Source organism: Tympanuchus pallidicinctus, unplaced genomic scaffold (assembly GCF_026119805.1).
Source record: "Tympanuchus pallidicinctus isolate F22 unplaced genomic scaffold, pur_lepc_1.0 scaffold8, whole genome shotgun sequence".
Classification (NCBI taxonomy): domain Eukaryota; kingdom Metazoa; phylum Chordata; class Aves; order Galliformes; family Phasianidae; genus Tympanuchus; species Tympanuchus pallidicinctus.
This window is the reverse complement of record NW_026294802.1, coordinates 41,803,860-41,826,115: the sequence shown is the minus strand read 5'-3', so window position 1 is coordinate 41,826,115 and position 22,256 is coordinate 41,803,860. Positions and strand designations below refer to the sequence as shown.

The 22,256-nt window shown below is 38.7% G+C and overlaps 1 protein-coding gene across 2 annotated transcripts in view; it reads left to right on the top strand.

The window, feature by feature from the left end:
- Window positions 1-22,256, top strand: part of WASL (WASP like actin nucleation promoting factor) — a 49,808-nt gene that overhangs the window by 13,693 nt on the left and 13,859 nt on the right. For both annotated transcript variants that reach the window (XM_052667795.1, XM_052667794.1), the window contains exons 2-5: window positions 13,116-13,250; window positions 14,455-14,541; window positions 15,069-15,165; window positions 19,369-19,392. In XM_052667795.1, coding sequence (XP_052523755.1) covers window positions 13,116-13,250; window positions 14,455-14,541; window positions 15,069-15,165; window positions 19,369-19,392 — 343 coding nt within the window. The remainder of the gene's footprint in view (window positions 1-13,115; window positions 13,251-14,454; window positions 14,542-15,068; window positions 15,166-19,368; window positions 19,393-22,256) is intronic.

The window sequence follows — 22,256 nt, the reverse complement described above, 5'->3', positions numbered from 1 at the left end:
TAGTTGGCTTGAACCTAATAAACAGACCAGCCATAAATGAGACTGCTTGCTGTGTATCATCAAAGCTGTTTCTCATGTCAAATGCATTGAATACTTTGTTGAAGTGCGGCATGGTGTGTGCGCTGTTTGAGTACTCAGGTCCAAAAGTGAAGTAGCTGACATGTCACTGACTCTGGAATTCTTCAGAGATGTCTGCAAAATGTCTGTTGCAGAGCAGAGGCTTGTGCGTGGGGATCAACAGAGGTAGCAGCCTGTGTTCCAGATCAGCCCTGTAGAGCTCTGAAGTTCTGTGTGAACATTGCACATCTCGCTGTGGGTGGCAGAAGCCTTCTGAAGGATGCACCTTTGGTTAACAAAGCTGTTCTACAGGACACATTTGTTAGCGAACTTGGCTCCAGTTCATTGTGTGAATCTGCTTCATCTCCTGTCAGTAGCCTATCTGCCCAGGATAGAATTTGGTCTAGCAAGAAAGGAGGGTTTTTCCCCCTCAAATTTTGTTAAACTCTAGCCCTTTTGCTGGCATAGTCCCATTGCCAGCTTTTTATAGGAAGGTCAGTGTTTTTACTACAGTGTTTCTGACAAACATAATCTGCAGTTTGTAATTCTGAACCTCTAGCAACTTCTTAATGCACTGATAATATGTAGGAACCACTCTTGTAATTATTTTCTCTGGCAAACTGCAAGGGAGATCCTATTTCTATGCCTATACCAAATATTTGGGGTAGGCTCCCAAAATTTTTGAGCTCTATCTTGAAACAAGCTGATTAATTGATATTCTCAAAACTGTGTACTCCTGAGGCTGATGTTATTTTTCATAAATATCAAGAGCATTCTGTTTCTGTGCTAACAGATTGTGGCTGTTCAAGTACTGAGAGCCACTGATGTAGTTAGTTGAACACGAAGGAAAGGAATATTAATGTAAAAACTGGCAATCCAGTGTCAGCTCTGGCACGGGGAGCTGCTGTTAGTCTCTGGATCTTAAGTTGTATCAGTGTGATACTGAAGGATTATTGCATTTCAAAATGTGTTATACTTCTGGAGAAAAATCCCTGTCATTAGTAACCTTTTTTTTCTGTTAATTGGTTACAATCTGTATTAATGAACATTTTTATTGTTAGCAGCCATATCATTTCTCTGCACTGTCTTTATGCTGTCATAAAAGCACTGTAAGTTATTACATGAATGGAGGCTTTCAGAAAAGTGGCAAATGTTTGACCTGACCGAAAAGCTGTTGCCAGTTGTTTGAGGCAGCAAGAGCAAGTGATGTTGTGCAGCTTCACCTTATTGTCAGTGATCCCAGAACAGGCAGAAAGACTTGTGGAAAAAATAGTTCAGAAACTGAAGTATGTAGCACTTCCAATCTGATGCTTGATTGCATCGGTGGTACTGGCTGACTGGCCTACCAGTGCTGTACAGACTGGTTGTCTCAGAATTTCATTTTCATTAGGATCAAAAGCAAAGCTGTGTTAAGATCTTTTTAATTAAAACATTCTTTTGTTTCAACTGGCTGTATTTCATTAATTCAGAGAATGCTCACTAAGAAGGCTAATGGTCAGTCTCAGTCCTACTAATGTTTTTTTTTTCTAAATGTTCTTCAAAGTACATTTTCTACCCCAAGATTTTTCAAAATGTCTTAAACTACTGTTTTAATGTAAATTGTGTTGGTAACTTTAGAATCCACAAACTCTTGTATTGACCTAATTTAATAGTGATTGTCATTCTTGTAAACTTTGCTTCTCATGCAACATGCAGCACTACTTACCTGACATTTTAGGTAGAGTAAAATTGTTTGGATTATCTGTTAATTCAGACAGGTACACAGTTCTAATATGTGACTTAGTATGTTACTGCTACTGAACAACGTTTACAAGTTATACTTAAGAATGGGGAAGCAACAATGCTCTAGGGAAAATTGTCCTCAGTTTTTATGGAGTTCTGGCCCAGTCAAACATGAGTACTTAAGGATAAAAATCACAATATCACTGCCTCTATTCCTCTATTCTGCCTATAGTTGCTAAATGGAGCTGCTCTGTGTGAAGTTGTACTGCTGCCCTCTCCTATGGATTTAAACTGGGAATTGGTGGATTTCTTTGAAGGAGAATTGTTGAGTGCAAAGGAGAAATCCATCCTGCTGCCCTTTCTACAGAGTTTTTGTTGTATGAATAAGCATATCTCCTTAGTTGTAAATGAGTAGATTCTTTACTGTTTTGCTGTTCTGGTTTTGCCATGCAGGGCAGAGCAGGCGCCTGAGAAGTACATCTGGCACCCAAAGGAATACTCCTGGGATCTGAGCAGAGGAAGAGTTGAAGCTTCTGAGAAGGAGCTTTCCCATTCAGCAGTCATCTGTGCATTTATTTTTGGATAGTAGGTAGTAAGTTTAGATAGGAAATTGTCAACTCCACAGTCAGCAGGTTTCTATTTGCAGCTGTTTTTTTGAAGTCCTGACTTGGCAGAGGTCACTTCCATCCATTTGTCCCCTGCCTTGAAAATTGAATATTGCAAGCTCAGCAGTTTATCTTTCCCTAAGTTTTTTCAATCAATAAACTACAGTCAGTTGTTACCTTCATTCTGTTCATTTAGGTGGTCCAAAGGGAACCCGTAGCAGAAGTACAAATTGTATAGGGGGGCCTTTCTTACATGGTAGAAATTTAGGGTTTATAATACTAGTGGTGAGAATTGCAAAGAAAATCTTCAGCTGCAGAGCCCATACTATAGCAGATGGCTGAGATTAAGCTCTTAATGCAGTTTCTAGGAGGTATTAATAGTAATGCCCAAATCCAAACTAAAATATCCCTGTACGTTTCATGCAGCCCTCTTTCTTAAGAGGAAGAACCTATGTGTATGGAGAAAATGATTACTTGTATTGAAGAGCTGTATTGGAATTAGTCTGCTCAGCTTTTGAAACTGCTGCTATCAGGCGACTGACTAGAAATAGGTGGAAATAGATGATTTGCATTCAGGATGAGGTTTGTGTAAAATTGGCCATATGCGACTACTATTTTGTGATAACTAATTCCAAACTATTAGAATTTGTTTTCATTCAAGTCAATTAAAACTAATTTTGTACTTCACGATGCATTGGCAAATGCAGTGCTTTGAACCTGTGAAGAAGAAACCTTTTTAAGTAATGACAGTTGTAACTGTTAGCTGTGATAAATGTCATTTTAATCAAGGGTATCCTGTATGGTGGAAGGATATCTCCATTTCCTTCATGGTTATAGCATATCTGAGACTTTCTAAAACAGTGAACAGCCTATCAGATAGTAATTGATGTTCAAATAATAATTGATATTCACAGACTGTGGAGAGAAGTTCCACAGTACTAGTATTAAACTGTTTTAACCCTTGCTATTAGCAAATGAGATAATGTAGCTGCCTTCCCTTCTCCTCACCCCAAGTAATGGATTTTTACCTGGCAGCGTAATGCTGTTTTCTTCATCAGTAGCTCTTAGTGCACCCTACAGAGGTGGAGGTCACCATCTCTTCCATAATACGACAGCAAAATGAAGCACAGGGGAGAAATGAAGACAAATGTCACCGTACTGGCTATTGGCAAAACTAAAATTAAAATAGATGTTCTCCCAGATGATTATTGGATGCTTTCATAGTTAGGCACGTCCTCTATGTGAAAGAGACTTTAGCATTGTATCCCCGAATGCAGCTTCAAATTTGGCTAGGCGTCCTGCAAACATTCAATCTTCATGCTTTTTTTCTTCCTAGTAGCATACCTACTTTTGAAGACTCTGAAGTGGGAATAATGTCTTTATAGTAATTTTACCATTGGGCCCATGCCAACCTCATGAAATTCAGCAAGGCCAAATGCAAAGTCCTGCATGTGGGTTGAGACAATCTCACGCGCAGATACAGGTTGGGTAGAGAATGGCTTGAGAGCAGCCCTGAGGAGAAGGGTTTGGGAGTACTGGCTTATGAAAGATTCAGCATGAGTTGGCAGCTTGCACTTGCAGCCCAGGAGGCCAGCTGTATCCTTGTTTGCATCAAGAGAAGTGTGACCAGCTGGTTGAGGGAGGTGATTCTGTCCCTCTGTGCTCTTGTGAGACCTGGAGTATTGTGCCCTGTTCTGGAGCCCTTAACAAAAGAAGGACATGGAGCTGTTGAAGCAGGTCCAGAAGAGGACCACAAAGATGATCAGAGGGCTGAACGCCTGCCCTGCAAGGACAGGATGAGAGAGCTGGGGCTCTTCAGCCTGGAGAAGAAAAGGCTCCAAGGAGACCTTATAGCAATCTTCCAGTACCTGAAGTGGCCTACAGGAAAGCTGGGAAGGGAACTTTTTATAAGGTAACTTAGTAACAGCATGAGGGGAAATGGCTGTAAACTGAAAGAGGGTAGATTTAGATTAGATATTAGAAAGAAATTATTTACTGTGAGGGTGGTGAGGCACTGGAACAGGTTGCTCAGTGAGGCTGTGGATGCCCCTTCCCTGGAAGCATTCAGGGCCAGGCTTGAGTGGGCTTTGAGCAACCTGGTCTAGAGGTAGGTGTCCCTGCCTATTGCAGAGGGCTGGAACTAGATGATCTTAAACTCCCCTTCCAACCCAAACCGTTCTATGATTATTGATGTAAAAAAAAAAAAAAAAAAAAAAAAAAAGAAATCTATGCACTATTACACGGTTGAGTTTCCTTGTCTGACCTTTGTTATCATAACTGTTCTGTTGAAATGTGGACTGCTGAAGGAGCAACTAAAACGTATTTTTGTGGCATGAGGAAAATGGAAGGGGAGTTGCATCTCTGTCTACCCTTATATTAAGTGGAATGTGTGTGTTTTAGGGGGCAGGACTCCAGTTATGTATACCCAGTTGCAAGAGCAGTTGCTGGCTATTATTCAAAGAGGTTTTACTTTTAATAGCCTTTTCTCAAATTTGTTCCTATTTTGAAGGGAGTTCTTTGTTCCATGTAGCATTAAGTGGTTTTCTTATGTAAGAGACTTTATTTTACAATTTAAACTGTTTTGTTTGTGTTCTCTAAGCACCTCAAACAGGTACTTGTTCTGCCTTCAGTTGTAAGGGTCATAAGGAGAGTACCTGAATCTTACTCTGCAAAGCAAGCTTCTTTTTTTTTTTTTTTTTTCTTTTTTTAAATCTAAACATGAACATTACATTTAGTAGATGTTAAAGAAAGTTTTCAAGGGCTCATAAGTTAGCATTCCTGAGCTAGGATAATTCAGGAGATTCTGAGGCATGTTCTACATCTGTTCTTCAGTCAACATAGCTGTTGCTTTGAAGACTCTTCTTCATGGAAGGGATGATGCATGTACCATTGAGTGTGTCTGTAAAGAACTTCAGTAGATCTAACATTTTTTTAAAGCTGCCCATTTTCCTTTTTATGAATAAAGGCTGGAATTCTAACTCTCCCTTGAAGACATTGACATATTTTCTAAGTAGGTGTGAGGATCTCCTGAGAGCCTGCATTAATACAAAACTGTGTGTGTGCATCATCTGGAAAAATGTTATTATTTAGAAATGAAATTGTTGGTGAGTGCTGAAGAAAGAGGATGTGAGTGCATGAGTGCAGTAGCTGGAAGCAGAGAAGAAAATGTTGGCTTTGAGCTGGTTTACTTCATAGCTGGATAGGCTGTAGTACAGGGCAAAATGGGTTTGAGCTACAGTTGGCTGTCATAGATTGTTTGAAACGCTTGATTCTTGCCTTGAGCTTATAAAACCAACTTGCAATTTCTGTGCAGGAGTATGAAAGATTCTTTGTACATATCTGTGCAATGTTTTATTTGTATAAGGATCAATATAGTCTTGGAAGTCTTTGTTAATTTAAAGTGTCTCAAAAGGTAGACTTAAATGTTTAATCTTAAAATTTCCCTGAACTTGGACTATGGCCTTGCTGTTTAGTTGTCTAGAGAACCAAAACTCAAAGGTAAATGTCTGCTGTCTGCAGTGAGCAGTAATACAGGGACCAGTTGGTGAAAGGTCTCATGCTTTCATTTGTTCTGAAAATAACTGAAAGCACAGTTTTGACAACAGAACACAAATAACTGTTTTGTTGAGTGCCTGCTGCTTGCTGACAGGCCAAGGTTTCAGTGGAGTTGAGATGCAGGCCACAGCTGAGTAAGCCAGCAAAAAGGCTGTGCAGGCAAACAGGAAGCATCAGTGCTGTGGTGGCTCAGCAGTGGAACTCCAGGCTGTACGTCATCTGGTCCATCAGCTGCTCAGCTGAGATGGGCTGGAGGGTGCGGTGTGGTTGTGGTTATGTCATGCCTCTGGAAGGCTGAAATCTTGCATGTGCTGCTTGAACCTAATCTGTAGGATATAAAAAGTATCTCTATTGTGTCTGGTAAAAGCATCTTTTTTTTTCTATTTTTTTTTTCTTCTGTTTTCTTTGGCTTTGTATGCTACGTTGCTTACCCACAGCTTGAGTGTTGGTCTCCTGCAACTCACAACTGGGCAGTGAGTATATGGGAAGTCACCGGCTGGCTGTGACTGAACTCACGGGGTCTGGGAAGTGCTGGAATTGCATGGGGCTTGAAGATGCTCAGAAAACTGAGTTATTGCTGGCTGACCAAGTATTACAAGTGAAGGATCTGCTGGCAAACTCCAGAAATTCTGTATTTATTTCTATGAGAAAAGGGTATAAAATCATGTCTGTAGCATCTGAACTTGACTTTTGGCAATAAACAATTGCCTTCAGAAATAAGTATTTCTTTAAATGTGTTTTTATGAGCTCTAATAGCTTTGAAAGTTTAAATGATTGCCTTTTACTCAGATTGCTCAGAATGTAGTATCCAAATCCCCAGTGAGTGAATGTTATCAAGTGCAAGATGCATTTGTGAAGCTGCAGGAGACAACCTGCCGCTAAGATTCTAAGCCAGTCTCGGAGTTGCATAAATCTACTTTACTAAAATTTAATTTCTTAGTCAAAATATTGTAGAGGTATTGAAAGGTATTTTTATCTATGGAAAAGTCTGTGTGTGGACTGTCAAGGCAATATCATACACAGTTATTCTGTGAGGTGTAGGAACCTTAAGTAGCCTGACTCATGGCTGTTAAGGGATAGACTAAAAAGGTAGTCAGACTGCATCTGTTTTACTTGTTCCATCATCCTGTTTATAAAAAATGCAGAAGTAAGTTGCGGCTGCCAGTTGTGAGTATTACAGACAACCCAAAATTTTAGAGACTTCAACATCTTGTGCTACCTGAAGTAGACCTAAACCATCCTAGTAGTCCCACGTGCTTGAGAAGTGGATCGCATGCTGTCCAGGGCTGATGAACACAGCGGGCTTCTTTCTGAACTTAGCTGAGGTCAAGTTGGTAGAGTTTTTGTAGAAGAGCCAGGAAGTATTTTTGTCCTGTATAGCAATTGCCTCTCCTACTGACAATGTAGAAATTACATACTTGCATGTCATCTAAGTGGCCTAATTAGAGATCATCTCAATAGAGGGGCTCATTCAGTTCATTTAAAAGAGTAGTTGGAGGAGTTTGCGGAGCATGCCGTCTGTAGGATTACTCAGTGATGAGTGCATTCACCCTGGAAGTGGGATATCAGCTCTTCCTAACATGAAGGGAACGCACTGATCTCATATGGCAGGGGACATCCATGGTGCCAAGAAAACAGCCACATTTTCTCTTAAAACAAGTGGAACTGCCAGGGAGTACCAGCAGAAGTGTGTCCTGTGTGGCACCAAAGGCCTTCCGTTGAGAAGGAAGGAGGTTCCAACAGCCACTTCATGCAGCAGGTGTTGTTTATACTTTGTGTTAAGAGTGACGAAATAACACATGAGCCATGTGGAGCATAATGCTTCTGGAAGCTCCAGCTATTTCTGTCGCTAGAGATGAGCTAATTACTGATCAACACGAAGGTATTATCACTGTCTAACTCCGGTTTTGTTCACTTTGAATAACATGAGCTTATTAAGGTGTTGACATTTAAATGTGTAATCGCTTAACCATTACATTTTTGAGGTAATCTAAGATCTCAAGCAGTGTTTCAGATTGATTTTTTTCCTGCGAAGTACTTGTATCCTGGGGAAAGAAATGTCAACCACTGAGTTCTATCTAATTGCCAAATTCTCTGTAGGTTAGTCTGATTTCTTGTAATTAGCTACCCTGCATTCTGGCTTCTACTTCTTTCTCTTTCATGACTCTTAGTGAGACTTGAATAGTACTTGGCTAGTAGCAATTTCCTCACTAGTGAAGCTTCCTGTCCTTGCTGTGGTCAAGACTGAAGTTACACCTCACTAAGCATTTTCCACTTTGAAGTGGTACTTGACTTAGCGCATCTCTGGAACACTGCCATCTGGGGAAGCCTGTCACTTCCCACTGTGTTAAGGGCACAGAATAGCAGCATATCTTTATTGTTAAACAAGTGCTCTAGGAGCAAACTGAACACTACCTCACTGATCTGGCATCAAAGAAGAAATGAGTGACATGGGAGCATCCGGCATTACCTGGTCAGGCTTCAGTGCGTTGGTTTAGGTGTAGTAGGGATTGCCACCAAAGTAGGTCTTAAAATGCTGGCTTCAGTACCTGCTCACCATTAGTGTTATTGATCAGGATGACTTCTCCAGATACCTATTTTACTGGGGGGGGGAAGAGGGGAGGGGGGGGAATCCAAACATTTCTGTTCTTACAGGATTGGGTAGCTATGTCTGAATTGCAAAGTTCGCTATAGCACTTCTCATGGAAATACTAAAGCAGCAAGTTGTGTGCACTATGACTTGAGCTGGAAGTCTTTTGACTATCCTCCTGAGGAAGCTAAGAGCGTCACACCAGCACTCTTTTCCAAGAAGTTAATGTGCTTGGAAACAAACCACAGCCAGTTTTATTCTTGCATTATAAGGTAAGATTATCTTTCAGATACTTCCAGGAGCTGGGAATGGGAGCTAAGAAAAGCAAATCTGTCATATGGGATTTAATTACTTTGTTATACATGGGTCTTCACTTTTATAAGAAAAATCTTAAGTCTGAAAAACAATGTTTTCAGTAGTATCATCAGCATGTAACACAACAGCATTGAATCATTAGAATAATACATTATAGTTAGTTGCATTTTTTCAGGCACTAAAATGGGAGTGATTGAGTGCTGGAATAAGCTCCCCCAGAGATAATTAACTTCAAGCTTAACTGGACAAGACCTTGAACAACTTGAGGCTCTGTAATTACCCTTGCTGTGAGCCGGAGGCTGGACTGGAAGACTTACAGAGGTCACAGGCAAACCAAGTTTCCCTGTGATTCTTTGATTTGAGCAGCACAAACAGTTGTTAGCTGTACGTGAAGACTTGGAGATTGTTACCTCGACAGGGGATTCTGAAGAGCTACCTAGCGTGATGGTTCTGTCTTGTTATCTGATGTGCCGCTGGCTGTTGGCTTGCTTTGCAGTTTTTGAGACACACTGAGTTACTCTGAGTCATTAATTTGACAGGCTGCTGCAGCAAGTGTTCATACCAGAAGCTGATCAAAGTGCACAGATAGCTGTTGCCCAGCTGGAAGCCCTCAGTGGCTGGTGTGATCACATTCTGCAGGTGTGCAGTGACTAGTTGTGGCCATCTTTTGCAGGCAGCAGGTGCTTTCACGAGCCTTGTGCAGGTGCCGCGTATCCTGCCGCGTGTCCAGGGGTGAGTCCAGCTCTGCCACAAAGACACCCAGTGTACAGCTGACACCACCAGGCTTACTGCTTCAGAGCTAATTAGTTGTTGGGGTGTGACAGCTCTCTGGAATCAATGGCATGTCCTCCTGTGGAGTGTTGCCTGTGGGATGAGTAAAGGGAACCAAAGAAGGTTGAGTCTTCTCTTGTGCGTTCAGTTGGTCAGCTAACTTCTTGTTTCCTGTGCACCTTTTCCAAGTGTGTAGGTATATAAAAAAGACAGTTCTCACCAAAAGTGTTGAGCACAGCAGTAATATTAGCTTCAGGGTCTTTCTACTAAAAATAGAGTAGTAACTTTGGGTATTAAGTAACAGATGCTTACTGAAACTCAGGAAAAAAAATGCGGTATTAATTACTTTGAGGATTTAGTGGCACTCCCTTTCGATTCTACCTGTGAAGTCAGTGGCATGACTTACTGTGAAGAAATAGTTATGTACAGCTTTAAAGAACCTATGCTTTAAAATGCAACATTATCTTGAAGAGTGGTGTGCAAAACCAAGCTGTATATATTAATTGGCTTCAACGGGCATTGAATGTGAATTCAGAAAATGCTGTTGAATGTATTGTATGAATTGTAGTATTTGCATAAATATTTACAGATGCTGCAGTTCTGCAGTTAAAATTGAAAAATAACCAATTTGTGAGGCTTGGATTTACACTGAGTATCAATGGATAGAAGAGTAGGGACTGAAGTAAAATGAAGTGGATTTTGTCATCTTCTTACTACCTAAAATGCAGCTTTTGTTTTTTGCTTTATTATTCATTTAATTAAAAAAAAATTGTAATAATGGAATTCATGACTGTGTTCTAACATGTGAAAACCTCACTGCAGTCCATCAACATTAGGAATTTGCACAACGCTAATTTTGGTAAAGTTTAAATGTAATTGAGCTCTAGACTTGGTAGGCCCTGGAAGAACACCTTGGTTAGATTGAGTGAAATTGTTCTCTAGCTTGCAAATTAAGCTCTACTAGAGTTTTCGTGTGTAAATTAAACCCGTTATGCTTGTGCAGAATGAGAAGACAGTGTTTTAGGGTAATGCCCTGTCTGTGTTAACAGGAGCTTGCTGATTCAAGGCGTTATACACAGATCTTGGTGGGTTTGCTGAGATAATCCAGTTGGTGCTTTTGCTGCCAGATGGACAGAATGAAAATGTCATGAACCCTTTTCTGAAACAGATTGTCCTTCTGCACTTTGAATTCAGGGTGCATAAATTGGTGCTGAAGCCACCTATTTCCCCGGATAGTCTTGTTGGGAGGAGGCTAGTGGAGTCACATTTGTTTGGGAGGTTTGAGAATGCTTCTTGTAGGGCATTGGGATGATTCCTTTGGTGGAATGTGATGCCTTCTTGATTGCAGCTGTAGATCAACCAACTTTCATTCCTTCTTGTTCTTTTGAGCCTCCAACACTATTAATTAAAAAATTAGATGAAATTTTGGAAATGAGAGAAAAGGCTGTTGGATCTGAACAAAATCTTGCCAGCTGTGCCCAAAGTGAAGCCTTTGTCAATTGCAATATAAGGTAAAAGTAACATCTGTTACACCTGCAACATCTGCCGTCATACTGGCTTGGTGCAGTATCACGGCTAATTCAAGTTCCCTTTTTCCTCACCTGGCAAGTCAAGATTAATTTATATTACTCTGTATGCTCTAGGGGAAATAAGCCTTGCTTTACACCCAAAGAGGTGACTGAAAAGTGATTAGTTTTCCAGAGGAGTAAAGGAAAACCTAATATGGATCCTGTTACTCAAGGTGGATATTAGGAAAATATTCTCTGAAAGAATGATCAGGTGCTGGAATGGGCTGCTCAGGTAGATGGGGGAGTCACCATCCTTGGAGGTGTTCAAGAAACATTTAGATGGTGTGCAAAGGGACATGGTTTAGTGGGAAATGTTGGTTGTATGTGGATGATCTTGAAGGTCTTTTCCAATCTTGGCAATTATGTGATTCAGACCAGATACTATCTTCCAGGAAAGTTCTGGGAACTGAAATGGATGTATGAAAACATCATCTTACTGTCCCTTAGTTGAAAAAGAAATAAAACACTTTGATTTTCAGGGAAAACAGGAGGCAATTACTGTGATATTTTGTTGAACAAATTAAGAAACTAGGTATAGTTACATGCGTTGTAAGACTCATCCCTACTCTAAGAAGAATGTATGTATTAGGATGCATGTGAAAGTCAAGAGTAATGACAGTAGAAATTGATTTTTCTGTTATGAATTTTTTGTCATTTAATATTTATTAATATTTATATATTTTTATATATTTATATATTTATATATTAATATTTAATATTTAATATTAATATTGATTCTATAAAAACAGGGAAGTAAATGCTATGAGAGAATAGTTAGAAAAGTATTTACAGCATGAAGAGTCAACTAAGGAACACTGGCACTGTCTCCTGGTATTAGAACTAGAAGGGACAGTCAACTAAAACAAGCAGGTGGTGATCTTTTTAAATCAAAGGAGCTGGTTCTTCACAAAGTACAGAAGTGAACAGTGAATTACAGTCCTATACACCATTGCAGTGTCCAGAAATTCACATGGATTCAAATAGTGATGAGAAATTCATTAAGGGAAAACATGCTGGTTGAGGAGGGCTTTGAGCTTCAGCCTGCCTTGCTATGAGAGTACATTCCCCTTGTGTAGTGGTGTACCGTTGTATTCTTTCCTAGGCCTCTGCTACTGTTAGAATGTAGATCCTGGGTTGGATAGGTTCTGGCCTCTGTAGCATTACAGAGGCATTAATTTCTCATGCTTTTTGGTGAGAACTGGCTACAGAATAAATGCTGTTCTTTAGAGGCTCCAATTTTCATTAGAGGCTCCTAACTCTATAACAGTAGAATACAAGTTATGTAAGTGCTAGAAAGTAAGTTCAGGAACGTTCCCAGGCACCGAAGGAATCTGGTGTAGAATAATCTTAGTCTCTTAATAAAGTCTCTCAATTTAAAAATGGGGTTATTTCACGTTGCCAGCTGGGAAAGATTCGCGTCCTTACGCATTCTTAAATCATGTCCAAGAATGTTAGGATGCTTGTTGGCATAGGCCGGAACCATGCCAGAGACCATTTTAACAATTAAGCAATATAAACAGTTGCATTCCAATACCTAGGAGTGTTTCCAGGCATTGCAATTTGTAGTTCCAGCTTGAATATTGCATTCTATTCAGTTTGAAATACTGAACAGAAAAATTTAGTAGCACAGTAGGACTTCTGTGTGACAGCCATAGTTCGTGTTCTGCCTCTTACAGGCACATTCTTTTTACTGATTTTTATGATCGAGGACAAAATGTTCCATTAGATTTCTAAGCCACCTAAATCTTGGAGGGGAGAGGGGACAGCACGGACATAGTTTGGGTTCATTGTAACTTGCCTGTCTTATTACCAGGAAAATCATCACAGTTGCTGCCTAGAATGAGGAAAAAAGTTAAAAATTGCTTTGCTAAAAGGTGAAATGTAAAATCTGTGGTTTTTACTTTAGAAATAATCACTTGTTTTCTTTTCTAGACGATGTCTTCAGCTGTTGTTCAAATATATGCAGCAGATCGCAATGCCATGTGGTCAAAGAAATGCTGTGGTGTAGCTTGCCTTGTAAAGGACAATCCTCAGAGGTCATATTTTATCAGAATATATGACATTAAGGTAAGTTTTTCCTTTTCAGACTTTGTTCTATTCGTTCTCCATTTTGAATGGAATGATTTCAAGTGATTGCAGTTGCACTCTTGTACAGAAATCCTCAGATAAATGGCTGTTGTGAGCAGAGCACTGACTGCCTATTAATAGGCTTCACAGCTTATATTCCGAATTTGAATTATTTCATGGATATTATTTCACAGATATTTCATAATATAGATATTTGATCTCTTACAGATCAAATAAAGATCAGATACAATTTTCTTATAGCTTGCAGAAGTAGTTCTCTGCTAATCAGATTTGTGAGACTAGTGAAAATTCACATAGTGTCACTGATACAGTTAGCTGTGATAATTTTAGCAGGTATTAGTACTTTGGCTTGTAGTAAAAAAAAGATGCTGTGTTCTGTAGGGATGAAAACAAGAATCTTTTTTTTTTTATGGTTAACATGTTTGTGCATATGAAAACTTCAGAGTAAATATATTTATTTAATATAATTTCCCACAGTATGTAGTTTCATATGGAGACCTCTGTCCTATTCTATTATTTCTCTCAGGACAATGGGAGTTAGGAGCTTACGTGTTCCAAGATGCATTTCCTTAATAAAATAATAACACTGTAAATAATATCCTACTGACTTCCCATTCCTTCTTTAGCTAAGAGCAGCTCAGTACCTGTCAGCATCTACTCTCTGAAGTCATTCAGGAAAGCCAATTGGCAGTTGCATTTGTGATTTGGTCAATTAGTTAGACTTGGTAAGAAACCTGTTACTTGGGTGCTAAGCCATAATTCCATTTAAATATCCAGAAGATCTGAAAGTGAGGTTTTTGCTCCCTTGAAATTCACTTTTTTTCAGGTCAGTCTTGAAAAGGTAACGCTGGTGGAGGTCTCCTTTGTTTTTACTCCTATTAACACTATTTCACTGCTATCACTGGTCAGTACTAATGCTACCAGTATAACTCTTGCAGGATTATGGAACTTCAAGTATGTTTTTTAAAATATGGAAGAATTAGAACAGAAGGTAGAATGATGAAATAGTCTAATTTCTCCACATGTTCCAATATACTTGGACTGAGTTCACTCTTGGGTAAATGGCAAATGCTTAACAATATGCAGCTTCAAACTCTTGATAGGTTCTATTATGGAAAAAGCTAAACTACAGTTTGTCTCCAAGTGTTTCAAACTTACATTGTTTTGCCTATTTTTTTTCCAGGATGGAAAATTATTGTGGGAGCAGGAGCTGTACAATAACTTTGTATATAATAGTCCTAGAGGATATTTTCATACCTTCGCTGGAGATGTGAGTCTCAGCATCTTTGAATACCTACCTTAGAATGCCTTTTATATGAATGGTAGCTTCTAATAATATAATCAAGATTTCCATTTCATTCTGTAAATTATTTAAGTGCTGTATCACTTGTCCTTTTATACTTACTTATCGAAAGAACTTTGGATTTCAGCTAGAAAAATCAATCCAATAAGAAGTACCTTTTACATTTCTGTTTTATTTCAACTGCCATTAATAGTGAAATTGTTTTGACTTAGGTGATATTTACGATGATCAAATAAATTTTCCTTCCTTCACGTTTCATTTCAAGCTACAGGATTTTCCTCAAATTTGTTAGAGTATGAGCTGTAGAAATCTGACTGGGAGGCTGACTTTCTTAGTTTGGAATGTTTCACGCTGAGCTGTGTTCTTCCAGACTTACAATGGTGATTTTTTTTTTCTGATTATATCTTCAGAAGTGTAAGAAAACATGTAAGAAGAAAGTCTTTGTAACACTTTCTTAGTCATGGGTGGGGGGATGTATTTATTTTTTTTTTTAGACATGTCAAGTTGGTCTTAACTTTGCTAATGAAGAAGAGGCGAAACTATTCCGCAAAACAGTAACAGATTTACTTGGACGACGGCAGAGAAAATCTGGTAAATATTCAGATTAATCTTAAATTTGGGACTGTTTCTGTTTTACTAAGGGGAGGCGAGAAATTATTTGTGTCTGAAAATGGCTGGAAGGTTTTCCTGCCATTTATATTTGTATTTATATTTATTTATATTTAGAAGTAATTGTGTTACAAAAGTATAATTCATCTCTGTTGTGCAAAAATATCTTTTGTGAAATAGCTTGATGCTCCTCTTGCTGTAAGTTTCCTAGTAAGCTGGGGCTCGAAGAATGCGGTGTTTGAACATACAGAACAGAAAGAAACAAAGGGTAAATAACCTATCAGAGGGAAAACAAGAAATCTTCCTGTAAGCTGTTTTCACATTTGACTAAACCCTACTTTAGCTCTGGGCTGTTTGCGCTGAATTTGTTTAAATTCAGCCCAAGTGGGTTGTAACAAAGATTTTTACCATCTGGTATGTTCAGCAGTCCATGTGAATGAATTATTGGCATTGGTCCAGCGCTCAGTAGAAAAATATCTTTTATTCAAAACTAATAATCTTGATAAGACACAATGTACCTAAATTGTCCTTAGCAGTCAGAAGCACAGTGTGCATTCTGCCAGTTTCAGCAATGCCTCAGGAACATAATCAGTGTGTCATAGAGAGCTCAGGCTTCCTCCAGATCTTCTCTTGGTCGTTTTCCATTGAACTCATAAACAACTTGCTTGTCTGATGTTCATATGACCATGAAGAGTGAGGTGATTAAAAAAAAAACCACAGGTTTGATGCACATGGATGGGATCAGGCTTGCAATAAGCTGTAGCGTGTCTCAGCTTAAGGATACTTTTCTGTTGTCTATTTTGGGATTGAATGCAGTGCAGCATAGACTTTTGTAAAGGGAGGAATCCCTTGGAGTAGCATCCTTGCAAGTATTTCATTCAGGTGAAGTGGCTCAAGCACAGAGCGTTTGTTCCAAACCTTGGTTGGCTTGTTTAAGACCATCTCTGCTTAGAATATGTTTACTGGATTTTTGAAGAGGTGGCATTAGTGTGTGACATCACTGGAGTAAAAGTAATCTTGTATTAGCTTGCATCTCCTGTTCTTGAAACTTCATGCAATTACACTTCTAAAACACAGCACTGCAGCGCACTGTGACTTGGAAGAAGGCAAATAGATATTTGCGTTCTTGCCCACAGCAAAGTTTGTTTGAGAACAGTGGTTCAAGCAAACCTCCTGTTCACAAGAGGTTCTGCGTGGAGATTTTCTAGTTTCATCTTTGAGCAAGTAGTATTGGCTTGTGTGCTCAAGTTCATGCCATAGGATGAGTTTACTCCTTGCACTCTTTAGTGTTTCTTAAAGGTAAATAACTTTATCCCCAAAAGCTTATAACTTGAAAAAACTTTAATTTAAAAAAAATAAATATATTACAACTGATTTTTTTAGTTAAGCTACCAGATGGAGTTGTGTATTTGTCATTGATCGGACGATATCTGGTTGTGCTTACGTAATAACAGGCTTTGCATTTGCCCAAATCAAAACTGATTTGTTGATGGAGTGTGTGTATGCATTTAGTTTTATCTAAATGCCTATATAAAAATAGATAATATGTATAACATACATCATTTAGGCTGTGCACATTTTCATATAAATTATTTTTATTAGATATAAATTGTGTGCATGTATCTAACACATTGTAACTTCTAAAGCTGAGGTAGTAATTTGGCTTTCTGACTTTTTTTTTTCCTGTTTAGTGGGATTTTTACTTCCATTCCTTCCAAAATGTGTCATTTCGTGGTAGTGACACCTGACATGCTTTCTAGTGAAATAAGTACTCTGTGGCATCACTTTGCAAGCCCTGAATGGCTTAACAGGCTGCTAGAAGAATTTCTAGGAGTCTTATGGAAAGCTCATGTTATTGGAAGGTAACAAGAACAGCAATTCTGCCTCAGGAGAGCTGTGTCTGTATGCTGACACAACTGTACCAAAGGTCATCAAACAGCTGTAAGAAAAGGCAGCAGTATTCTGCTCTTCCTCTCTTGGAATGAAATGCGTTCCGGTATACAGGAACTCCTGAGTCAGTGAATCTGGAGCTCTAGAGGTGAAAATATGGGTTCAAGTAGAATGTGTAAGACTTGACAAATACTAAATATTCTATAGAGGGGTAGAATGAGGGAGAAAGGGCAGAGAAAGAATTCTTTATGCAAGATCCTCATCTTTTTAATATCAGGCTGATTTTCATCTAGTTAAATTCTGATTAAAATAAAATCAAGTTCTTAGCCTTAGATTAGGAAGAAATTAGAATAATTAGTTAATTTCTCTAGTATACTTACTTAAATGAATCTCTCCATTTACTACTTTAGCAGACCCCGAATAGCAGGGTGAGCAATGTTTCTCCACTCTGCGAGCACAGTACATTCATACTTCTGGTATATCTTAATACCATTAATTTTATGTTTATCATCTTGCCTTCTAAATGCTAACGTATGTAAACACACAAGTATCCTCTCCATGTACTGAGAGAAATTTGCCTGATTGCTATAATGCCTTTCAAAAGCAGGTTTCAATTTTTGTCTAACTTTTACAAGCTTGTAGCTCATGGCTTGGAGCTTCTTCCAGCCTTCTGAAAGCATCTGCTTCTCCAACAAGCTTTTAGCTCCTGATGCCCCTGCTAGTGCACTTCGAGCTTAATACTGAATGCAAACAAGTTTTTACTTGTTTGCTTACTTTTACATGCAGATGAGAGCATTTTCTTAGACATGGGCAGCTGGTGAAGTTGATCAGTAGATATCTCCATCTTCAGTCAGACCTCTTGTCAGGTTACCAGCATTTCGGAAGAGGAGCTGTTATTTCTAGTCTGCAGTGGAAACAGCAGAAAAACAAATCCAGTGTCTTTTGGCCACAATTATTCTTATCTGTACCCAGCAAAAATTGCAGGAAGTGTTTAAAATGTGTTGTTTTGTTCTCCAGTGTTTTATCTCTTGAACTCTTTCTCCTCATGAAAACTATAATAGTTACCATGATTTGGCGCAAAGCCACTCAACGTTTCCTATGAATGCCTACTGCTTTTGCCAGTTTCCCATTCTTTGCTAAATGACCTGCCATCAATCCTGTGCTTTCCTTTTCTGCTGTTGATACTTCTTGGATAGGACTGTGATTAGGCTCCAGAAGTTGAGCAGGCTGTTTCGAATTCCAACAGAAGTGTTTTCTTAGCCTGAATATTCAAAGAAGAGAATGTGTCTGGAAAACTCTATGGGTTAGCAGTTTTTCTGAAACTTGTGAAGAGGAATCTGTTACAAATTCATTTTAAGCTCTTAGGGGAGGCCCTACTAGATTCAAGACCTGAAAGGAATGTAGTGTTTTCCGTATAGAGCCGTGGTTTTTGACGAGATGAGGTGATAAACTGTCAAAAGTCTTCTGAATGTCTGTGTAGGTACAGAAATAGTGTATGTGCAGCTGTGTACTGGTTTTGTTCAGCTGTGTACTAGTTTTTGCTCTAGACTGTGCTTTGAAGAAAGATTGCAGGATTGGTAAATCCCTTTTGAAGTGGATAGAAATGAATACTAAGTGAGGGAAGGCCCCTTCAAAGAAGAATTTATTGTTACAGGCTGAGAGCACTGAGGTATGAAATGCCTACAAATACATCTTAAATTGTCAAGCCAAATTCTTCATGGTCTTTGAAATGGTGTGTCTTTGTGAATAAAATATCAGTGTAAGGATATCTGAGTTCTGTTCCATGTTGTTACTTTTCAGCAACAGGGGAAGTGTTTTGCGCCTCTGTATCCTAGTGTCTTCATGCTAACAAAAATAATTGTGAAGTGCAGATGCTTTTGTGGAAGAACATTACTGTATCAAAATGTTCATTGTATTTCCACATAAAGCAAATAAAGTGAAAATCGTGAAGCATAACACTTTAAAGAAAAAAAAATCTTAACTTTGCTGGATTGTACCAAAACAGCTTCTTTTTGAATAGTTCACCTTAGTTTGGAGTCAGAGTATATGAAACAAACTCAGTGGCTGTTTCCTACTTCACATCAACACACATGATCTAAAATGGGTTTTTACAGGTCTCTAATGCTTAACGTGTTTTTCCAACTGTTCAACAGGTAGGCTTTAAAGATGTTTATAGGTTAAATCCTATATGTTTATAGGTTCAGGATCACTGAAAGTGTCAAGGGAAAGCAAAGAATGTAGAATGTATTTCTGTTGTGATATCTATGAATAATAACTCTTTTTCTTTTTCAACAGAAAAAAGACGAGATCCACCCAATGGTAAGTTTTTTGCACGAACCACTGCATTTTAATTTTTCCTGCTACTGTCAATTATGGCTTGTATGTAGCTTTGATTTGGACTTGTTCAGGATAGTCATGTGGTAGCAGAAGCAGTAAACTCATATTCTGGAGGTTGCTATATTTGTTTTGTTTCTGTTCTTTGGTGTTTGTTTAGTTGTAGTTGGAAGATTTGTGGCTTTTTAGCTGGCGTTTGTAAAGAATGTTTTTGGAGAGGGTTATGATTTTCTGTGAATAGGACAGAGGCCCTTCAGCTGAAGCTGTGAAGAAGGCTTTGTACCTTTCATTTACTGCTTAGCCTTCAAAACATACCTGTGAAGGGTAACTATACAAAACTTAGCTGAAATTAAAAGGGAGGCTGTTTTTTCTAAAGGTAGGCATGGTCATGACAGTTTTCATAAAATATCTGTAAAATTTTAACTGCTGATTCTGACTGACCTTATAACATAGCCTTCTGGTAATATGTCGTATGCTTGTAAATGTTGATCTTTTTTCCATGAGAATGATTATGATTAGAATATTTGAATGTATTTGCCTTGCATTTCACTGACATGAAGAAACAGATTTCTCAGGACGTCCTGATGAAATTTACAGAAATAAAAAGAATGTATTGGTGTGATCCCAAAATTTTACCATCTTTTCTTAAGATCAAGAGAGAGATGCTCATCAATTAATATTGGAGTCTTTGATCTAATTACGCTTCCAGCCTGAAACTAAAAAGAGATTTCTCCCATAGTATTTCAACTAATGCCTGATAGGTTACTGTTTGAGCAGGGATATCACCAACTAACCATGTAGGGACCCAGAACCCTGTACTGCCTGAGGAGATCTGATTTTTGGGTGGTCCTGTGTGGAGCCAGGAGGTGAATCAGTGATCCTTATGTGTCTCTTCCAACTTTGGATTTTCTGTGATTCCAGTCTTGGGTTTGTTCTAACTGAGACATCTAAACACCTCAGTCAGTCACCAAAAGAGATAATCCTGAACTAATCCTTATGGGAACTACAGGTGTCCTGTATATCCCTCGTGCAGAATACTTTTCAAAGAATGAACATGCCTTTTTCATACATATTACATTCTGAGGAACTGTGGTCAGTAATCAGTTTAGTCCAGGCTTTTTGTGTGTGTGTGTCCCTTCATTCAACAAAGACTGGCTTCTTAGTTCTGAAACAATTGTACTAATACCAACCTGTGATTATCTAACAGCTACTCTGAGCTATAGGAATGTTTTAATTGTTCATTGTCTTGAGCAACATCTGTTTTCTCTCACCTAAAAAGTTCTTTCCTGATAGCAGCATAAAGGAAGAAAAACAGTGATGGTGATGATATAGTTCCACCTACCCAGCAAATTTAGCCTTGGAGTCTCTACTCTAAGAGCTGACCATCAGTAATGCAAGTAGTTTATTTTCTGGTGGTGATTGGAATAAAGGAAACTAAACTTGTGAAAACTCCATGCCTAAAACAGTCTCAATAATTCATCCAGTCAGACCTTTGCCAACAAAATGTTTTTGAATAAAAAATTCAGTTGCATTCATTGATCTTCCCTGTTTATCCTGAATATTTCTTAAAAGACACAGAATATTCACAAGTTTGTTGGTGTTTCAGGTTTGTAATCACTATTCAAAGCTCTCAGTGTTTTAGTAGAATGTTCTTGCTGGGACATCCTCTGCTCTTTTATGATCTGCCTACCTTCCTTTTCTAATGCTGTGAAGTGCTCTAATGCCAGGCTTCCATGCTGGCACTTCACTTGGTGTTCACGGCCTCTGTAGTATCGGGTGAGACATGCTGAGGGCACAGGTCATAGCCTCAGTTGGTTCTGGCCTACAGGCAGCTCATTTCAGCATTTGGACCAGGTTACAGAGATATGTACTATCCACGTATAACTGGAGGGGTGGGAAAAAAAGCCCATCTGTTATCAGGGCAGATGTTTTTTCTGTTATTCTCCATATGCAGTGAAATTCTACTAGGGGAAAAAAAGATTGAGGAGTCTGCTTTTGTTCTATATATCAGTATGAATTTCAGTTAAAACTGAATAAAAAAAGCACAGTCACATTTATGTGCTCCTATAATTCATGCTTTGAAGTGCTGTGGGGAATTTTATTCTCATGGTGCTTTTTTGCCTGGATGTTCTGTATATGTTGAAATAAATGGGGAGTTGCCCAGAAAAACACTCCTATTTTTTGTATGACGTTTTCAATGGTACAGATTTAAGACTTTTTTTTTTTTTTTTTTTTTTTTTTTTTAGAATTGCAGGATTAAAATCAAATTGGCATTAAGAGTTATGTAAAATGTATTAGCCTGTAATTTCCTGGGATTTATGTTCTACTCATTTGTTATTACTAGGTCTCTTCTTGCAAATAAAGAGGACTTACTGTGGTTGAACCAACCTCGCAGTGAAGTTCTGGATGAAATAAGCATTTGTCAGAGATCAGGTTTTGAGAGGATCTTTAAGAACCGTGTGGAAAAATTTTGTTTCAGCTGTTAAGTAGTTTGCGTTTATTGTAGAGCTGTCTGTAGTCTGAGACAGATGTCCAGAGAGGTTCTGAAATCAGAAGAATTTCTTTAGGCATTCTATTTCAAAATGTTCTGTACCACATTTTCTGGAGCCCCCTCTGAAGATGTCACAGATGCTGATGTCATTGGATGCCTGAGGCCACTGTACTGTCAAGTACTTCCTAATGATGAGCTCTATATGCCTCTCTCATCTTCACTTATTGAGCTGTCTACACCTGACGGGGAAAGTGCATGTGTTTTGATGGGAAAAATTTTGTTGGATATAAATATGGCAGTTCTAGAAGAAGACATTTCTTTCCAGAGTTCTTTTATCCCTCGTGGGAATCTAAGGTCT